Genomic DNA, 17,295 nt, shown 5'->3' on the forward strand with positions numbered 1-17,295 from the left:
TTATTAACTTTCGCAGTCTTACCAATCTCATTCTAACTTGTCGCAGCTATTCTCTATTTACATGTGCTCAGGAAATTAATAGCCACTGTTTTTCTCCCTTAACCTTAAATAAACACATTGACAAACTCTAGCACTGTAACTAAGCAAATATAAGTATTACCAAGCATAATTTTACGAGAATGTTGTAATGTTTGACGAGTGAATATCATTGACTACATCATAACGTATTGGACGAAGATGTGTTCGAATTCAGGAAACAAATGGTGAGACTCCCGAGAGGTCAAAGTCTCATGACGGCTAGAGTACCATTATGAACTGATGTGAAATAAGTGCCAGAGCTCAGGAAAAATCTGCCACGTTGCAGATTGAGATGGATGGCTGATAAAGCAAAGGGAAGCTCCACTGGAAATATTTGTAAAGGTCGCCCCATTCAAAAAGTTTGCAAACTATGCGGGGATGTTTAATTTGATTACTACCATTTCGAGCAGACTACACAGACTTATCTCAATTCCCTCGGGATAGATAATGCTATGGTCCATTTCCTGCATGCCCAGCATGATAATTTTCAAAACCCATTGAAAAAGGTTTATTGAAGAATAACTTTCAATACCATTTCTCCTACACAAATGTGTCTGGTTTCATTTTAAGGTAAAGCTAAAGTAACGAATGGCCAACTTGATGCACAGTCAAGTGCATTTTATTTTGTCAAGAAATACTGAGGAAATCATTTGCAGGTAATCGTGGTTCTGTAGGTGTAAGTTTTTAATTCAAACCTACAGCATTAAATGAATGTTCTTTGAGTGGGCAAGTAGTAACAGCAACATGTTTAACTTGTATGTTTTCTGATACGCACACCATCATTACTTTGGGAGTCATTGCTCATATCATTCTGGCTCCTAGTCATTCAATCTGGAGTCATTTCTGTGGGCGCATTTATTTTTCCTTTTGATTTTGAATGCCTTTGTAGGTAAATATTTTTACATCTGCCTCCAAATTTGTGGGAGTCAGACTTCATTTTTATTTTAATTGCTGTGTTTGAAAGATCAAACAAGATTCAGGATAGTTGCAGATAATCCTGTTTTTAATCACCCAACTGTTGCACACCAGCAACAACATTTATTATACAAGTTATCCGAATTTCTGTTGCTCACTTCACAGGTTGCAAGAAATGCAAATCAAACAAATGTGTGTCAGATTCACAATGGTATTCTCTTTATAATAACATGATATATGCAAATTCTATTGCCAATTTAAAAGTTGCAGGAATAACAAACACAATACTAATCTCGTTTATTTTATGCCCTACCTGATTTATGACTCAGCAGGTAAATTCTTCATATGACATGGCATGAAACCATACAGATCACAAGTCTGAGCTTCAATTGCTGCTCTGAACTCAACCCAGACAATTATGGTATTCTTCATTTCTCATCCTGAATTTCAGAGAGGGAAAATTAAGCAGAGTCTCCAACTGCAAAACAGTGACCATCTATACTATGTGGCTATCAGACAAGGATACAGTTGATATTTGTAGTTATGCTGCTCCTATTCTTGTTTGCACACATATCTGATGATACATGCAGCCTCAATCTTGTGAAAAACGGTTTCATTTGTTGTGAACACAACCAGATGGAGCAACAGACCGCACATACAGGAACAAAGTACTGTATCATGGTCAGCTGACATCACCGACTTAATCTCGTCACGTTGACGGCCATTTTATTAATAGAGATACAGGCTGCATGGCATCCCAGCTCTGGGAAAGGCCTTTCACCGACACCAACTACTTCATTAGCCACCTCTCAAGATCTTAGTGTGATGTTCATCTGAACTTAGGAACTTGTCAGCATGCAGCTTCAGCAGCTTGCTTGTTACCACTTCCGAAGGACTGAATTTTGCAACATTTCTTTCCCCCATTCACCTCCTGGTTTACATCTATTAACTGTAATGATTTTGCCTCTTCTATAATGAAGACAGAAGCAAAATATTTGCTCATTTCCTTATTATCTACTACTAATTCCACATTCTCACTCTCTGGAGGACCAACACTCACTTTCCTTATTCTTTTACTTCACAAATAGTTACAGAAATTCTTACTATCATTTTTACATTCCTAGCTAGCTTCCTCCTGTCCTATAATTTCTTCCTTCTGATTAACCTTTGAGTCATTCTGTACTGATCATTATATTGTAGCCAATCATTAGTCTTTGTTCAAGGTATACATTTTTTCTAAACCTTTTATGCTTCATCCAATTTACTTAGTTAACCATGAGTGGTGGCTCCTCCCTTTGAATTTTCCTTTACGGTTGAAATATATTTATTCTTAATATTCTGAGACATTCCCTTAAATGTCTGCTATGATTTATCTATTAATCCATCCCCTACTCTAGTATACCTGGTCACTTCAGCTAATTCAGCTTGATGGCCACATAATTCGCTTTTTTCAAGTTGAAAATACTAGACCAATTTTCTCACTTTTAAAATGGATGTAGAAGTAAATCATACTGTGGTTGTTTTCAACTAAGCATGGCTTAACTCTAAGATCATTAATTAATTTATCTTGTCACATTACACACTACCAAGTCTAAGATAACTTTATATTATACTTCAGGATATACTAAAAACTTCAGGACCCCCCTCTACTGGCTAACAAAGTGCTACTCAGCCACAAATCAGAGGTAGCATCTCCTCTTTGAGTCAACAGAATTCAAATCTCAATCAAGAACTTTCACACAATCTTGCTGACAACTCAGTGCAGTACTGAAAGAGCCGTGTACTACTGGAATGTTGTCTACTAAATGAGACATGAAACAAATGCTTTGGTGTCTACTGGATTTAAAAGAAATCCCCAGAGTGCTCAATTATTAGCCATAGATATCCCCGGAGTGCTCAATTATTAGCCATAGATTCGTCTGTTATACCCTGTACTGTTGCTTCTAAATTGATCCACAGCTGGCTTACAAAAATCCAAGCTGTGACCTCAGTGACTACTGAGAAAGTTCTACAATGTTGAAGGTACCATCGTTTGGATGAAATGTTAACACAAGGCTCAACGTCCCAGCTTTTAGATGTAAAAAAATCTCTGGTCACAATACTGAACAGGATCAGGAATTTGTAATTCTTCTTGTAATTTAGAAAGCAAGTGAGTTCTCTCAACATTCTAGCCAATATTTATACCACAGTTGATATCCAAGTAGATGATTTTGTCATTATGGGATTGACAGTTCGGGAAAATTGGCTGCCATGTTCCTCCATTAGAACAGGGAACATATATCAGAAATACTTAATTGACTGTGCAGTCCTTTGGGAATTTTTGTGCCTGTGAATATATACATAAATATGCATTATGACATAGATCCAAGTCTTTCATTCCCTCTTTTTTATACAAAAAGCATCAACTGGGTGCTTTGCTTCGTAGATGAAACCATAGTATGGATTTGAAACATGGATTTGCAATGATACAAGGGCAGTCACAATATTGTTAGCTATAGATACATATTATGAGACACAAAGCAACTGTATTGTTGCAAAGCAATGGCTTACCTTGCACAAAACTCAAATGTTCTCAATACAATAAGTTAACTGATTGTTCAAAATAATTCTATTCCAAATCAACAAAAGTAATTACAAGTGTTACAGCCAAGTAAAATTACAGCTTTGTTTCAAAATCCTCACAAATTCAATGTTTATCAATGAGGCTGGATCAATGGTTTTTGGATTTTCCACTTTAAAAACTTCCCTTACAAAGGACGATTCATAAGAAATAGAGCAGGAGAAGATCATTCAGCCCTTCGAGGTACTCCACTAGTCACCAACATTATGGCTGATCTGGTTGTGATTTTAACTTACTTTCTTTCGTGTCTGTCATAACTTCATCTCAATGATTGGTCAAAAACTGTCCCAAGTCAGCTTTGACTACCTTAAATAATTCACCTCCACTATTCTCTGGAAGAGAATTCCAAAATCTAACACTCTCTTCTCGAAAGTATCTAAGAGTTCTCTTTTTGGTTTTTTTTCAAGAGTGTGCCCTAGTTCTAGATACCTTCCTGCACCCGCACAACCCCGCCCCCTCCCACCCCAACCCATCCCCAAGAGGAGACATCTTCTCAAGCTCCCACAAAATCGATATGTGTTTCAATTGAATGGCTTTGCAGTCTTCCAAATTGCAATGAATACTGACCCAATGCTTTCCTGTTACAACAAACTTTCATTCCAGGAATCAGCCTAATGAACTTACTCAGCATTGCATCCAATGCAAGTACATCCATCCTTAAATAAAATGACTAAAAATGTAATCAGTATTCCAGTGCAGTTTCATAAATGCCCTGCAAAGCTGCAGCGAGACTTCCTACTTTTACATTCCAACTCTTCTACTCTATCCCCATTCATTAAAGGCCAACATTTAATTTTCCTCATTCCTGAAGAAGGGCTTATGCCCAAAACGTTGATTCTCCTGTTCCTTGGATGCTGTCTGACCTGCTGCGCTTTTCCAGCAACACATTTTCAGCTCTGATCTCCAGCATCTGCAGCCCTCACTTTCTCCTCCAACATTTAATTAGCCTTCCTTATTATTTCTTGGCCATGCATGGTGACATTTTGAGATCTGGTATAACTATACCCAGAATCCTCTGTACTGCAGCATTCTGTCTCAATTTAAAAATATTCTGCTCTCCTATTGACAATGCCAAAATGAAAAACCTCATTTTTCCCACATTATACTCTGTCAACTGTTTGCCCATTCACCAAATCTATCTATACCTCTTTTCAGACTGAGTAGTCTCCTCACAACATTCCTACCTATCCTTATACCATTTACAAATGTGGGTGCTATACTGTCAGTCCCTTCATCCAAGTCATTATTAGAGATCATAAATTGTTAACAGCCTAGCACAGATCCCTGAGGCTTTCGTTAAGGCTCCAGGATACTGGCCACTAGGTCCAGGGAATTCTTGGTCCCATTGGTTTTGCAAGCTCTTCTATGTCTTGTGATTATGACTGTTTTAAACTCCTCTCTCCCATTTGCCTTTTGTTCTTCTATTCTCGGGATGCTTTGTGTATCTTCTACCATAAAGACATTTAAATTACTTGATCAAAGTCTCGGTAATGTTACATCCCCTTAATTTCCCATTACACACAAAAGGGAAAATGCTTACTTCAGCTACTCCCTTCCTATGAATGTATTATGAAAGCCTTTACTGCCTGCTTTTTATATTTCTTACTACTTTTCCATTATGTTCTTATCCCCTGTTCTCAAGCTTTACTTTAAAATCAGTTCTTGGTGGTTTCTAAAACACCCAATCTTCTGAACTAATATGAATTTGCAGTTAGTGAGTTTTGGGAAGATTTGTAGTTCAGGTTGAGGTTCTGAGACACAAACAAACAAAGACACGCATGAGAATTCCGAGAAGCATGGCATTCCAAATGGAACTCAATCAGCAAACACATTGACTTGGATCCAATTCATCACCCCCTGAGAAAAAGACCAGGAAATGACATCACCAACCTTGGGGAACTCAAACATATAAATAAAAAGCGGGCTACACCACCAGTGCTTCATTCGGAGGCTCACTGAGGATGTTACCTAGTATGGTGATGAAACTTCTAAAATGCGAACCTTCCAGCTCAGCGAGTAAACCTACGTCCATGAATGTGCAGTGTTGGACATTCAATCTTATATCATCCTTAACATCCTTAGTTAACCAATGGTTGGTGTAGGCTCCTTGTAGTATCTTTCTTTGTTGAGAATTAAATGATTGCCACTGCTTCTTAATTGAATTAGCTTTTAACCTATATTCGTATTCCACCACAACTAAATCAACCTTCATGCCTTTGTAATTGATTTTATTTAAGATTTAAACTCTAGTTTCAGACCCAAAGTTCTCACCCTCAAACTAATTGTGAAATTCTATCATGTTATCATCACCTACATGTTATCACACCTACACGATGTAATCTCTGAACTTCAAGTCCTTTTCACTGATGCACAAGTACCATTCACACAGTTCTATCGATTACATCTGTAAAGACTATTAAATTAAACAGAACATAGGAACTGGGGCAGGCCATTCAGCCTTCGAGCCTGTTTCGCCATTCAATGAGACCATAGCTGATTCATATACCTGCCGTTGACCAACATCCTTAATACCTTCGCTAAGCAAAAATTATCCTATCTCAAATTTAAAACTAACAACTTATCTAGCATCAGCTACTGCTTGTGGAAGAGAGTTTTGTGTGACGAAGTGCTTCCTGGCATTTCTCCTGAAAGATCTGGCATTAATTCTCAGACTATGGCACCTATTTCTAGAATCTCCAAACAGTAGAAATAGTTTATCATTATCTATTTTGTTTTTCCTGTTCATATTTGAAGATTGCATCATATCAACCCTTAAGCCTTCTAAATTTTACAGAAAACAGGCCTAATTTGTTTAATCTCTTCTCGTATCTTAATCCTGAAGACAAGGTATCATTCTTGTAAATCTATGTTGTGCTCGCTTCAACATCAATATATCCTTTCTAAAATGTAGCATCCAGATCAGCCCACAGTACTTTAAGTGCAGTTTAACCAGCATTTTGTACAGGTAGACCACAAGGACAATAACAGGATTACGCTATTTGGGCCCTCAAGCCTACTCTGCCATTCAATAAGGATCATTGCTGATCAGTATTCCTCACGGCCACTTTCCTGCCTTTTCCCCATAATCCTGATTCCCCCTTTGACCAAGAATTTACCTATCTCATCCTTAAATATACACAAGAACTCTGCCCTACAACTCTGTGTGGCAAAGATTTCCAAAGACTCTAACTCGAACTTGGGTCCTTATATTGCAGTCCTATTAAAGAGCCTTCTTGATTATTTTCTGCAACTATTCATGGCATTTTAAAGATCTAGTCACCTGAACTCACAAATCTCTTTGGATATTCACCATATTTAAATTCAGACTATCTAGAAAGTACCCTGATTTATCCTTTATCAGTCCAAAATGGAGAAGTTCACATTGAACAGTTTTGCCCATTCACCTCGTCTATCAATATCCTTTTGTAACTTTATGCTATCAACTACATTGTCTACAATACTGCCCAAGTCACCAAAAAATTTGGATGTAAGACTTTCTACACCATTATCCAAGTTGTTAACAAATAAAATAAATGAATAATTCACAGGTAAAGGGGCATTTGGGAAGCAAGAGGCCTTCAAAAATGAGATAATGCGAGTTCAGAGACAATACGCTCCTGTTAGTTTGATGGGCAAGGTTGGCCGGTGTACTGAATGCTGGATGACTAAAAAAAATTGAGGCCTTGGTTAAGAAAAAAAGCTACTGTCAAGTATAGGCGAAAGTGAGGACTGCAGATGCTGGAGTTTAGAGTCAAGATTAGAATGATTTCTGATGAAGGGCTCCTGCCGGAAGCGTTGAATTTCCTGCTCCTTGGATGCTGCCTGACCTGCTGTGCTTTTCCAGCATCACTCTAATCTTGACTCCATTGTGAGGTATAGACAACTGGGATCAAGAAAATTCCTAGAGGAGTGTAAGGGCAGTAAGAGTATACTTAAGAGGGCAATCAGGAATGCGAAAATGGAACATGAGATAGCTTTGGCAAATAGGTTTAAGGAGAATCCAAAAGAGATTCTATAAATACATTAAAAGAGTAACTAGGGAGAGAATGGAGTCCCTTAAAGATCAACAAGGAAATCTATGTGTGGAACCACAGGAAATGGCGAGATATTAAATGAGTATTTTGCATCAGTTTTTACTGTGGAGAAGGACGTGAAAGCTAGAGAACTTGGGGATCTAAATAGTGACATCATGAAAAGTGTCCATATTACAGAACAGAAGGTGCTGGACATCTTAAACCTCAAAAGGTAGATAAATCCCCAGGACCTGATTAGATGTATCCCAAAACGTTTTGGGAAGCTAAGGAAGAGATTACAGGTCCCCTTGCTGAGATACTTGTATCAGTGATAGCCATGGGTGAGGTGTTGGAAGACTGCTGGCTGGCTAATGTGGCACCATTATTCAGGTTTGCTGGTAAGAACAGCAAACTGATGAGCCTTACGTTAGTGGTGGGCAAATCGCTGGTGACATTCTGAGGGACAGGATTTACATGTATTTGGAAAGACAAGGGGTGATTACAGATAGTCAAGATGACTTAGTGAAACACAATTTCTCATGCACAAACGTGATTAGTTTTTTGAAGAAATGACAAAGACGGCAGAGTGACAGATGCTGTCCATATGGACTTCAGCAAGGCGTTTGACATGATTCCACATGGTAGACTGGTTAGCAAGGTTAAATCACATGGAATCCAGGGAGAGCTAGCCAATTGGATACAAAAGTCACTTGAAGGTAGGGAGACAAAGGGTGGCGATGGAGGGTTTTTTTCAGACTGGCGGTCTGTGACCAGCTGGATCCACTGCTTTTTGTCATTTATTGAAATATTTTGGATGTGAATAAAAAAGAGGTATGGTTAATAAATTTGCAGATGACACGGAGGTTATTTAGGAGTACAATGGGACCTTGATCAGATGGGCCAATGGGTCAATGAGTGGCAGATGGAGTTTAATTTAGATAAATGTGAAGTGTTGCATTTTGGCAAATCAGGACAAGACTTTTCCACTTAACGGCAGGGTCCTGGAAATTGTTGCCAAACAAACAGGAAGGATGTTGTGAAACTTGAAAGGCATCAGAAAATTTTACAAACGTGTTGCCAGGGTTGGAGGCTTTGAGCTAAAGGGAAAGGCTGAAATAAACTGGGGTTCTTTTCTCTGGAGCGCCAGAGGCTGAAGGGTAACTTCATAGAGGTTTATGGAATCATGAGAGGAGTGTATAGGATAAACAGACATGGTCCTTTCCCTCGGGTGGGGGAGTCCAGAGCTAGAGGGCGTAGGGTTTAGGTGAGAGGAAAAAATTTAAAAAGGGACCAAATGGGCAACTTTCTCTCGCAGAGGGTGGTGCCTGTATGGAATGAGCTCCCAGAGGAAATGACGGAGGCTGGGACAATTACAACATATAAATTGCTGAGATATTTGTATCATCAATAGTCACAGGTGAGGTACCGAAAGACTGGAGGTTGGCTAACGTGGTGCCACTGTTTAAGAAGGGTGATAAGAACAAGCCAGGGAACTATAGACCAGTGAGTCTGACGTCGGTAGTGGGCAAGTTGTTGGAGGAAATCCTGAGGGACAGGATGTAAATGTATTTGGAAAGGCAAAGACTGATTAGAGATAGTCAACATGGCTTTGTGCGTGGGAAATCATGTCTCACAAACTTGATTGAGGTTTTTGAAGAAGTAACAAAGAGGATTGATGAGGGCAGAGCGGTAAATGTGATCTATATGGACTTCAGTAAGGCATTCAACAAGGTTCCCCATGGGAGACTGGTTAACAAGGTTAGATCTCATGGAGTACAGGGAGAACTAGCCATTTTGATACAGAACTGGCTTGAAGGTAGAAGACAGAGTGGTGGTGGAGGGTTGTTTTTCAGACTGGAGGCCTGTGACCAGTGGAGTGCCACAAAGATCGGTGCTGGATCCTCTACTTTTTGTCATTTACATAAATGAATGCGAGCATAAGAAGTACAGTTAGTAAGTTTGCAGATAACACCAAAATTGGAGGTGTAGTGGATAGCGAAGAGGGTTACCTCAGATTACAACAGGATCTTGACCAGATGGGCCAATGGGCTGAGAAGTGGCAGATGGAGTTTAATTGAGAGAAACGCAAGGCACTGCATTTTGGGAAAGCAAATCTTAGCAGGACTTATGCACTTAATGGTAAGGTCCTAGAGAGTGTTGCTGAACAAAGACACCTTGGAGTGCAGGTTCATAGATCCTTGAAAAGTGGAGTCAAAGGTAGATACGATAGTGAAGAAGGTATTTGGTATGCTTTCCTTTATTGGTCAGAGTATTGAGTACAGGAGTTGGGAGGTCATGTTGCGGCTGTACAGGACATTGGTTAGGCCACTGTTGGAATATTGTGTGCAATTCTGGTCTCCTTCCTAGTGGAAAGATGTTGTGAAACTTGAAAGGGTTCAGAAAAGATTTACTAGGATGTTGCCAGGGTTGGAGGATTTGAGCTATAGGGAGAGGCTGAACAGGCTGGGGCTGTTTTCCTTGGAGTGTCGGAGGCTGAGGTTTACAAAATTATGAGGGGCATGGATAGGGTAAATAGGCAAAGTCTTTTCCCTGGGGTCAGGGAATCCAGAACGAGAGGGCATAGGTTTAGGGTGAGAGAGGAAAGATATAAAAGAGACCTAAGGGGCAACATTTTCATGCAGAAGGTGGATGGTACATGTATGGAATGAGCTGCCAGAGAAAGTGGTGGAGGCTAGTACAATTGCAACATTTAAGAGGCATTTGGATGGGTATATGAATGGGAAGAGTTTGGAGGGATATGGGCCGGGTGCTGGCAGGTGGGACTAGATTGGGTTGGGACATCTGGTCGGCATGGATGGGTTGGGCCGAAGGTCTGTTTCCATGCTGTCATCTCTATGACTGTAAAAGACATCTGGATGGGTATATGAATAGGAAATGCTTACAGGGATAGGGGTCAAGTGCTGGCAAATGGGACTAGATTAGTTTAGGATATTTGGTTGGCATGGATGAGTTGGACTAAAGGGCCTGTTTCCATACTGTACATATCTATGACTCTAAAGAGATCTACAATTGCATGTGCATAGTTCCTTGGAAGTGGAGTCGCAGGGAGACAGGGTGGTGAAGGTATTTGCCATACTTGTCTTCATTGGTCAGTGCATTGAGTATAGAAGCTAGGATGTCATATGGAGCTGTACAGGACACTGGTGAGGCCAATTTGGAATACTGTGTTCACTTCTGCTCTCTTTGCCATAGGAAAGACATTGCTAAATTTGAAAGGGTTCTGAAAAGATTTACAAGGATGTTGCCAGGATTGGAGGATTTGAGCTACAGGGAGAGGCTGAATAGGCTGGGTTTATCCCTGGAAGCTTTGGAGGCTGAGAGCTGACCTTATAGAGCAGCATGGATAGGATGAGCTAAGGTCTTTTTCCCTCCTCCCCAAGAGTCCAAAATTACATCGCATAGGTTTAAGGTGAGAGAGGAAAGATTTAAGAGAAACCGGAGGGGTAACTTTTTCACGCAGAGGGTGGTGAATGTCGAAACCAGCTGCCAGAGGAAGTAGTGTAGATACCATTACAACATTTAAAAGGCATCTGGATGGGTACATGAATAGCAAGGGTTTAGAGGGATGTGGGCCAAATGCTGGCAGATGGAACAAGATCGGTTTAAGTTGTCTGGTCGGCATGGATGAGTTGGACTGAAGGATCTGTTTCCGTGGTATATAATTCTATGACTCTTTTACTGAGGCCCTAACACAGATTTTTGTGAGACAGCACTCATCATATCCTGTCAATTTAGTATTGAGTATCTACCAGTACCCCTACTTTCTGTTACCAGTCACCCAACCATTTCCCAGCCATGTCAGTAATTTGCACTAAATTTCATTGCACCTCTTAGTAAATGGTCTCTAATGTGGAACTTTATCAAATAACTCCTGTTAATCCATTTAAGGAACAGCCTATATTCACTATCTTAGTCACCTCTTTTAAAAATTTAGTGAGGTTTGATGACTAAGACCTAACTGTCACGCATCCATGCTGGCTCTCCCTGTTTTACTGAACATTTGCGGTGTATCCTATCCTTCATTATAGATTCAAACAGTTTCCTCAACTTGTTAGGCTAACATGACTGTAATACCTAGTTTGCCTCCTTCGCCTTTTCAAAATATGGAATGATGTGCAATTTTCCAATCTAAAAGGCATGACATAAGGAACTCTGCAAGATTATTGTTAGGGCATCGAGAACATGTTCCCCTCCCACTTTAACACCCTCAGATGACTACTGTCAGATCTTGGGAATTTGTCACTCTTTAGTTTTATTAATGTGGTCCTATAAATTCTAATAATGACCATCCATCATCAGATGGTCAGAAAAAAAGCACCTGGTTCACCAATATCCTTTAGGGAAGGAAACTGCCATCCTGACAGGTCTAGCCTACATGTGACTGCAGACCCACAACAATGTGGTTGACTCTTAGCTGCCCTCTGGATAATTAGAGATGGGCATATAAATGCTGGCCTCACCAGCAATGCCCTTATCCCATGAATGAATACAAAAAAATTTGTCATTATTAATGTACATTAATTTTATTCAGTCCCTGACTCCAATCTGCTAATAATTTCCTTGGGACTTCCAACAAGTAATCCTCCTTTTCTACTGTAAATTCTAAGGTGCTCAACATGCCTGCCATTTTCCTACTGGCATTGACAATGTCCCCACATTTCGTCTTTTGTGGACCAACATTGCTCTTGACCACCAGCTTTCCCTTGATCGAATTTTTTTTAAAAATTCTTCTTATTGATATTGTTGTCCCTTGCAAGTTGCCTGTCATAATCCCTTTTAGTAGCTCTTATAAGCTGCTTCGTGGTCATTGCTGGTCTTTATATCTTTCCCATGTAGCAGGATCTGTACCTTTTTTTGCATTTTTGTATGCCCTTTATGCTGTCCCTCATGTCTTAATTTCTGCATTTATACAATCTAGCGCTTCAGAGATGCTGCCAGAGTATGTATTAAAGTTTTGGATCCTTTACTGTTCCTCAGTTCCACTCATAAGGTCACTACTGGATGTTTTCTCTTCATTATATTCTCCTTCACTGCTGATACAATTTTCTTTCCATCAGTAAGGCTACTCCACCTCCTCTGCCATTTTCCCCTATCCATCCTGTTAATCTTGTAACCTGGACTATTTAGTTCCCAGTCCTAACCATCCTGCAGCCATGTCTCAGTACTGTATCATAAACTTCGATTTGAATTTAAGCCTGCAGCTCATTCAATTTATTCCTTACACTCCATACATTTGTAGAAGTACTCTTATTTGGAGTGCACATTCTCACCTGTCCCTTAGCACTGATTCACCCATTCATCATATTTCTCTTCTGGTTTAATCAACATGCTGGTTTTGCCATTACATGCCATACCTGATGTAGGAATCTTGACTGTTTCTTTACTTTGTCCTGTTTGAAAGTGTATTGACTTCCCTAAGCCCTCACTGTCCCAGTTACATGTTTGAAGTACTTGTGACCATCCTATTTGACCTTTCCGCTGGGTATTGGTCCCAGATCAGTTCAGGTGGAACTGTCCTAATTTTCCTTCACAATACTGATGCCAGTGCACCAAGTGATAAAACTCCAGCTTTCCCATAGCATTCCTTCAGCCACATGTTTACTTCCCTAGTTGTCTTATCTCAATGCTGATTTGCACACAGGTAATAATGCAGAGACTATATACCTTCAGGAGCTTTTCTTTAATTTTATTCCCTTTGTCTATTCCTGCCGATGTTCTTGGTTCCAAAACAGACCACAATAACTGGATTCTTCTCCTCCCACCCCAATATCTTTTCAAGCCAGTTTGAGATTTCCCTCACCTTGGCATCAGGTAGGCAACACAACATAAGAAGTAGGAGCAGGAACAGGCTATTTGGCCTACAAAGCCTGCTTTGCTATTCAGTAAGATGATTGCTGTTTTGATTGTGGTCTGAATGCCACTTCCCTACCAAATCTCATATTTGATTGCCTTGACAATCAAAAAGCTATCCAGTCTCGCCTTGAACATATTAATAAACTCTGTCTCCATGCTCACTGGGAAAGAGAATTCCCAGCATGAATTCCCAGAGGAGCAATTCCTCATCATTTCTATTTTAAATGAGAGACTCCTAAACACAAGACTTTCTGTCCCATCTTTTTAATCATGATTTTAGGAAGATGAGCAAGGTCTCAGATATCTTTCCCATGGAGGGATCTGCTAGCCTGTGTGTCAACTAAATTGACTACTTTCTGTTTCTAGTAAGAATCGTATGCAATACCCTTAGGAATTAAAAATCTTCTCGCTAAACTGGATGTGAAGATTTGCCAGCCATCTGAGATGAGATAACAAATTATTCAATGATCTCAGTCAGTGCATAGATCACTTGAATGCATCTCTCATTAACATTGAAGCTATGTTTTAATTTAGTGATTTATAACTTTCCAAACCGGTACGAATTCACAAAGTTATGTATTCAACACAACACTGAAATCATAGTAACTCCTAATCTATTCTGTGGAGAAAGCAATCCAAAATCTCAAAGCATTATCAAAGGGCATAGCCTAACCATAGCTACAATTACCTGCTCTACGCAAAATAAAAATTCATGATTTGTAATTTTGCACATTGCTTCTAAAGTCTGATTATTTGTTCTCTCCCGTAGCCACCTAAAACACATAGAATTGGTCTTTTATGTTCCCAAATGACTGTTGTTAAGTGCATATCTTTTCTTTTTTTTAAATTTCTTTCTTGAGGTTTTCAATGCGGTGCAGAAATGACGACACCCAAAACCCCAGGGATGCAGGAATAAGAAAGCCAACAAAACTTGGAAATTACACATTAATTGAATTTATGATATTCTCAATCTCTCTCTAATCTGAAAAATCTTGCAAAGTCGAAATACTTCCTCCAAAGCAGTAAAAGGCAAAAACAAAACTCAAAAGGAGAGAAAAAGCTGCATAGTGAAAGAATATAGTTGGCTATATCCAACATAGATATTGGAAGATTTCACGTGGCACAGTCATTTTGCAATGCCATGGTAGCATTTTAATGCATTCAGCATTTTACTTGCTCAGAATCCATCAAACTGACCTTCCTTCCCAACATTAAAAGAAGAATAAAAACCAAAGTAGCTTGCATGGATAATATACATAGAACAATCTTTTTTATGCAAATAATTCCCTGCAAATATTAAGATTGTAAATGTAAATGTTGATACAATTGTGAGATTCTCCCCAGTGTTAATTTTCCAATGCTCAACTCAGCTACTCAAAGTGTAACAACATTGCTATTGTAAGAATAACACCAAAATAGAAACTTCTGCTCAGCAAATACAAAACTGTATTTGTAGTAACAGACAGACATAAATGTAATGACATCAGAGAAGCAAAGGGATGTGTTTTAGACATGGAACAGATTTGTTCAAAAATCTTCAGCGTAGAATGAAGATGATATAGCAAAATACCGAAATGGAACATTGCATAGTTGATTTAGAACTAGAAATAAACGAGCGTCAGAAGCAATATTGCGTCTTAACCATATCATTCTATCTTGGACGATCTAACTTGAAAAGTATTATTTTCTTCATTCTTTCATGTGAAAATGAACAGCCTTAAACAGGGTTAAGTGAAAATTGAGGCAGAGCAACACGAAGAGTTGGAGTAAAAAATAATGGTGTGACCTAGCAACCTAAAACATACATAATACAGATAGACAAAAAAAGTCTGCAAAAGATTCTTGTAGTTGTTTTCAGGAAATACAAAGAACAAAACCTTAAATTTCTTTTAAGATAGAACACTAACACTTTTCTGACAGCAGTTAATTGATGTACTGCAAACATACCATTTAAATGTCCCATTATCTATATTTCACAAAATACTTACGTAAAAAATGCTTTTCTAATAATGCGATTTCAAGATGTCCCTTGATTTCGTTCAGTCGATCAGATTCTGTCCTGCTAAAATCTTGAATTCCTGAAGCCATATTTGATGCCCCTGGGCCTGCCTGAAATAAAAATGAAAAGAAATCTCCAAAACCAGCACGGATGAAATCTGTCAGAAACTGCACAGTACATGAGACTCAATTCAACTAGATGAATGCTGCAACCAAACAAGTTTTGCTGATAAAGCTTAATGTATTGAAGGGAACAGTGTAATCTGCTGAGTTTTTTTTAAAAAGCAAATCAATAACATCCAAGTAATTGTTCAATAATACATTTTCTTTGTCTTCTACCACAAAAACAAAAAGTAAATTCATCCAGAACTCCAGCCGTGTTTAGAATACTGATATTTTCATATGTTAAGCAAAATTATGTTTTACTTTACATAAGATAGCTCACCAACAAATCCACTGATGATACTCGATTTGCAAAATACCAACTATCAGGTGATTAACAAAGAATGAAATGAACTACGACGAATCGTGGCAGCAAGGATCTTTATTTTTCTTCATGTTCCATGTTAAAGTATCCATTGTCTGAGACTGTGACGTTGAGTAAAATGATGTACTTCCTATGCCTTAGGTTTAATTATGAAAATTTCTGCTTTTACAAGTAAAATTCACTGTTTGATAATCCTTTCCCGGTCACAGCTGTAGAGAAGAACACTACCAATATCTCAAAGTTACAGTCTGTAAAAAAAATTGCAGGGAATATTATTACAAGTACTGTAGCAACAATGTGCATTTGTATAGCACCTACAATGTAATAAAATGCCCTGAGCACTGTTGATCAAAATATATCAATATTTACATAAAATATTGGTAAAAGAATAATTTAGCTCTGTATGGTTCAAACATCAGAATTAAAACTCTCATTCTCACTGAGCATTTAGGCTGTCAATGGAAAGATATCTGGAGCCATTTATTTGTTTTTTATTCCCCAGATTGCATAATTTTGCTGATTGCTGCTATATGATTATTTAAAATAGTATTTTTCAATTGTATGTTAATATACCATGAAATACAATAGAAGTAATGAGTAGGTCATTCGGTACATGGTGATACTCTGCCTTACACAATGACCATTTCCGATCTTTGACTCAATTTCACTTTTCCATGGAATCCTCATATGCCTCAATTCCCTTATAATCTAAAAAAAATCAAAATCAAAACATACTCAAAGAATGAGTATCAATAGCCCTTAAATATTGTGACTTGCAAGTTCGCCACACTTAGAATAAATTCCTCACCTCAATTTTGAATTATCAATCCTTTAACCTGCAACCATGCCCCGTAATTCTAGAATTCCAGCCAGATGAAACATACTCACCTTTAACCAGCAAGCCATCCTCTGAATTTTATGTTTTTTAAAAAAAAAATCAACTGTCATTCTTCTAAACCACAGAGATTATAGTTCCATTCTATTTAAACTTTCTTTATAGATCACTCTTTATAGTGGTGAAGGGACCAATAAGAGGAAAAATCTTACACGACTTTGTGCTCACAAAGCTTGGGTCAGATATGCATCCATTCATGACAGTATGGATAGGAGTGAGCACTATGCAGCCATTGTGAAGACAAAGTCTTGTCTTCACATTGATGATCTTTTCAATTGTGTCATGTGATACTTTCATTGTGCCAAATGAACAGATCAAGCAACACAAAACTGGGCATCCAAAAGCACTGTGGGACATCGGCAGGAGTAGAGTTGTAGTCTAAAGCTACCTGCAACATCACAGCCCGGCAAAGCCC

General features: G+C 38.7%; 1 protein-coding gene across 4 annotated transcripts in view; it reads right to left on the reverse strand.

Annotated features, from left to right (window-relative positions):
• The window catches only part of gramd4a (GRAM domain containing 4a), a 158,102-nt gene that overhangs the window by 97,538 nt on the left and 43,269 nt on the right, over nt 1-17,295 (reverse strand). For all 4 annotated transcript variants that reach the window (XM_087999543.1, XM_043713699.2, XM_043713701.2 and 1 more), the window contains one exon: nt 15,489-15,609. In XM_087999543.1, the coding sequence (XP_087855669.1) occupies nt 15,489-15,609 (121 nt within the window). The remainder of the gene's footprint in view (nt 1-15,488; nt 15,610-17,295) is intronic.

Source organism: Chiloscyllium plagiosum, unplaced genomic scaffold (assembly GCF_037043375.1).
Source record: "Chiloscyllium plagiosum isolate Xiang-an unplaced genomic scaffold, Cpla_swu_hap1 HiC_scaffold_23, whole genome shotgun sequence".
Taxonomy (NCBI): domain Eukaryota; kingdom Metazoa; phylum Chordata; class Chondrichthyes; order Orectolobiformes; family Hemiscylliidae; genus Chiloscyllium; species Chiloscyllium plagiosum.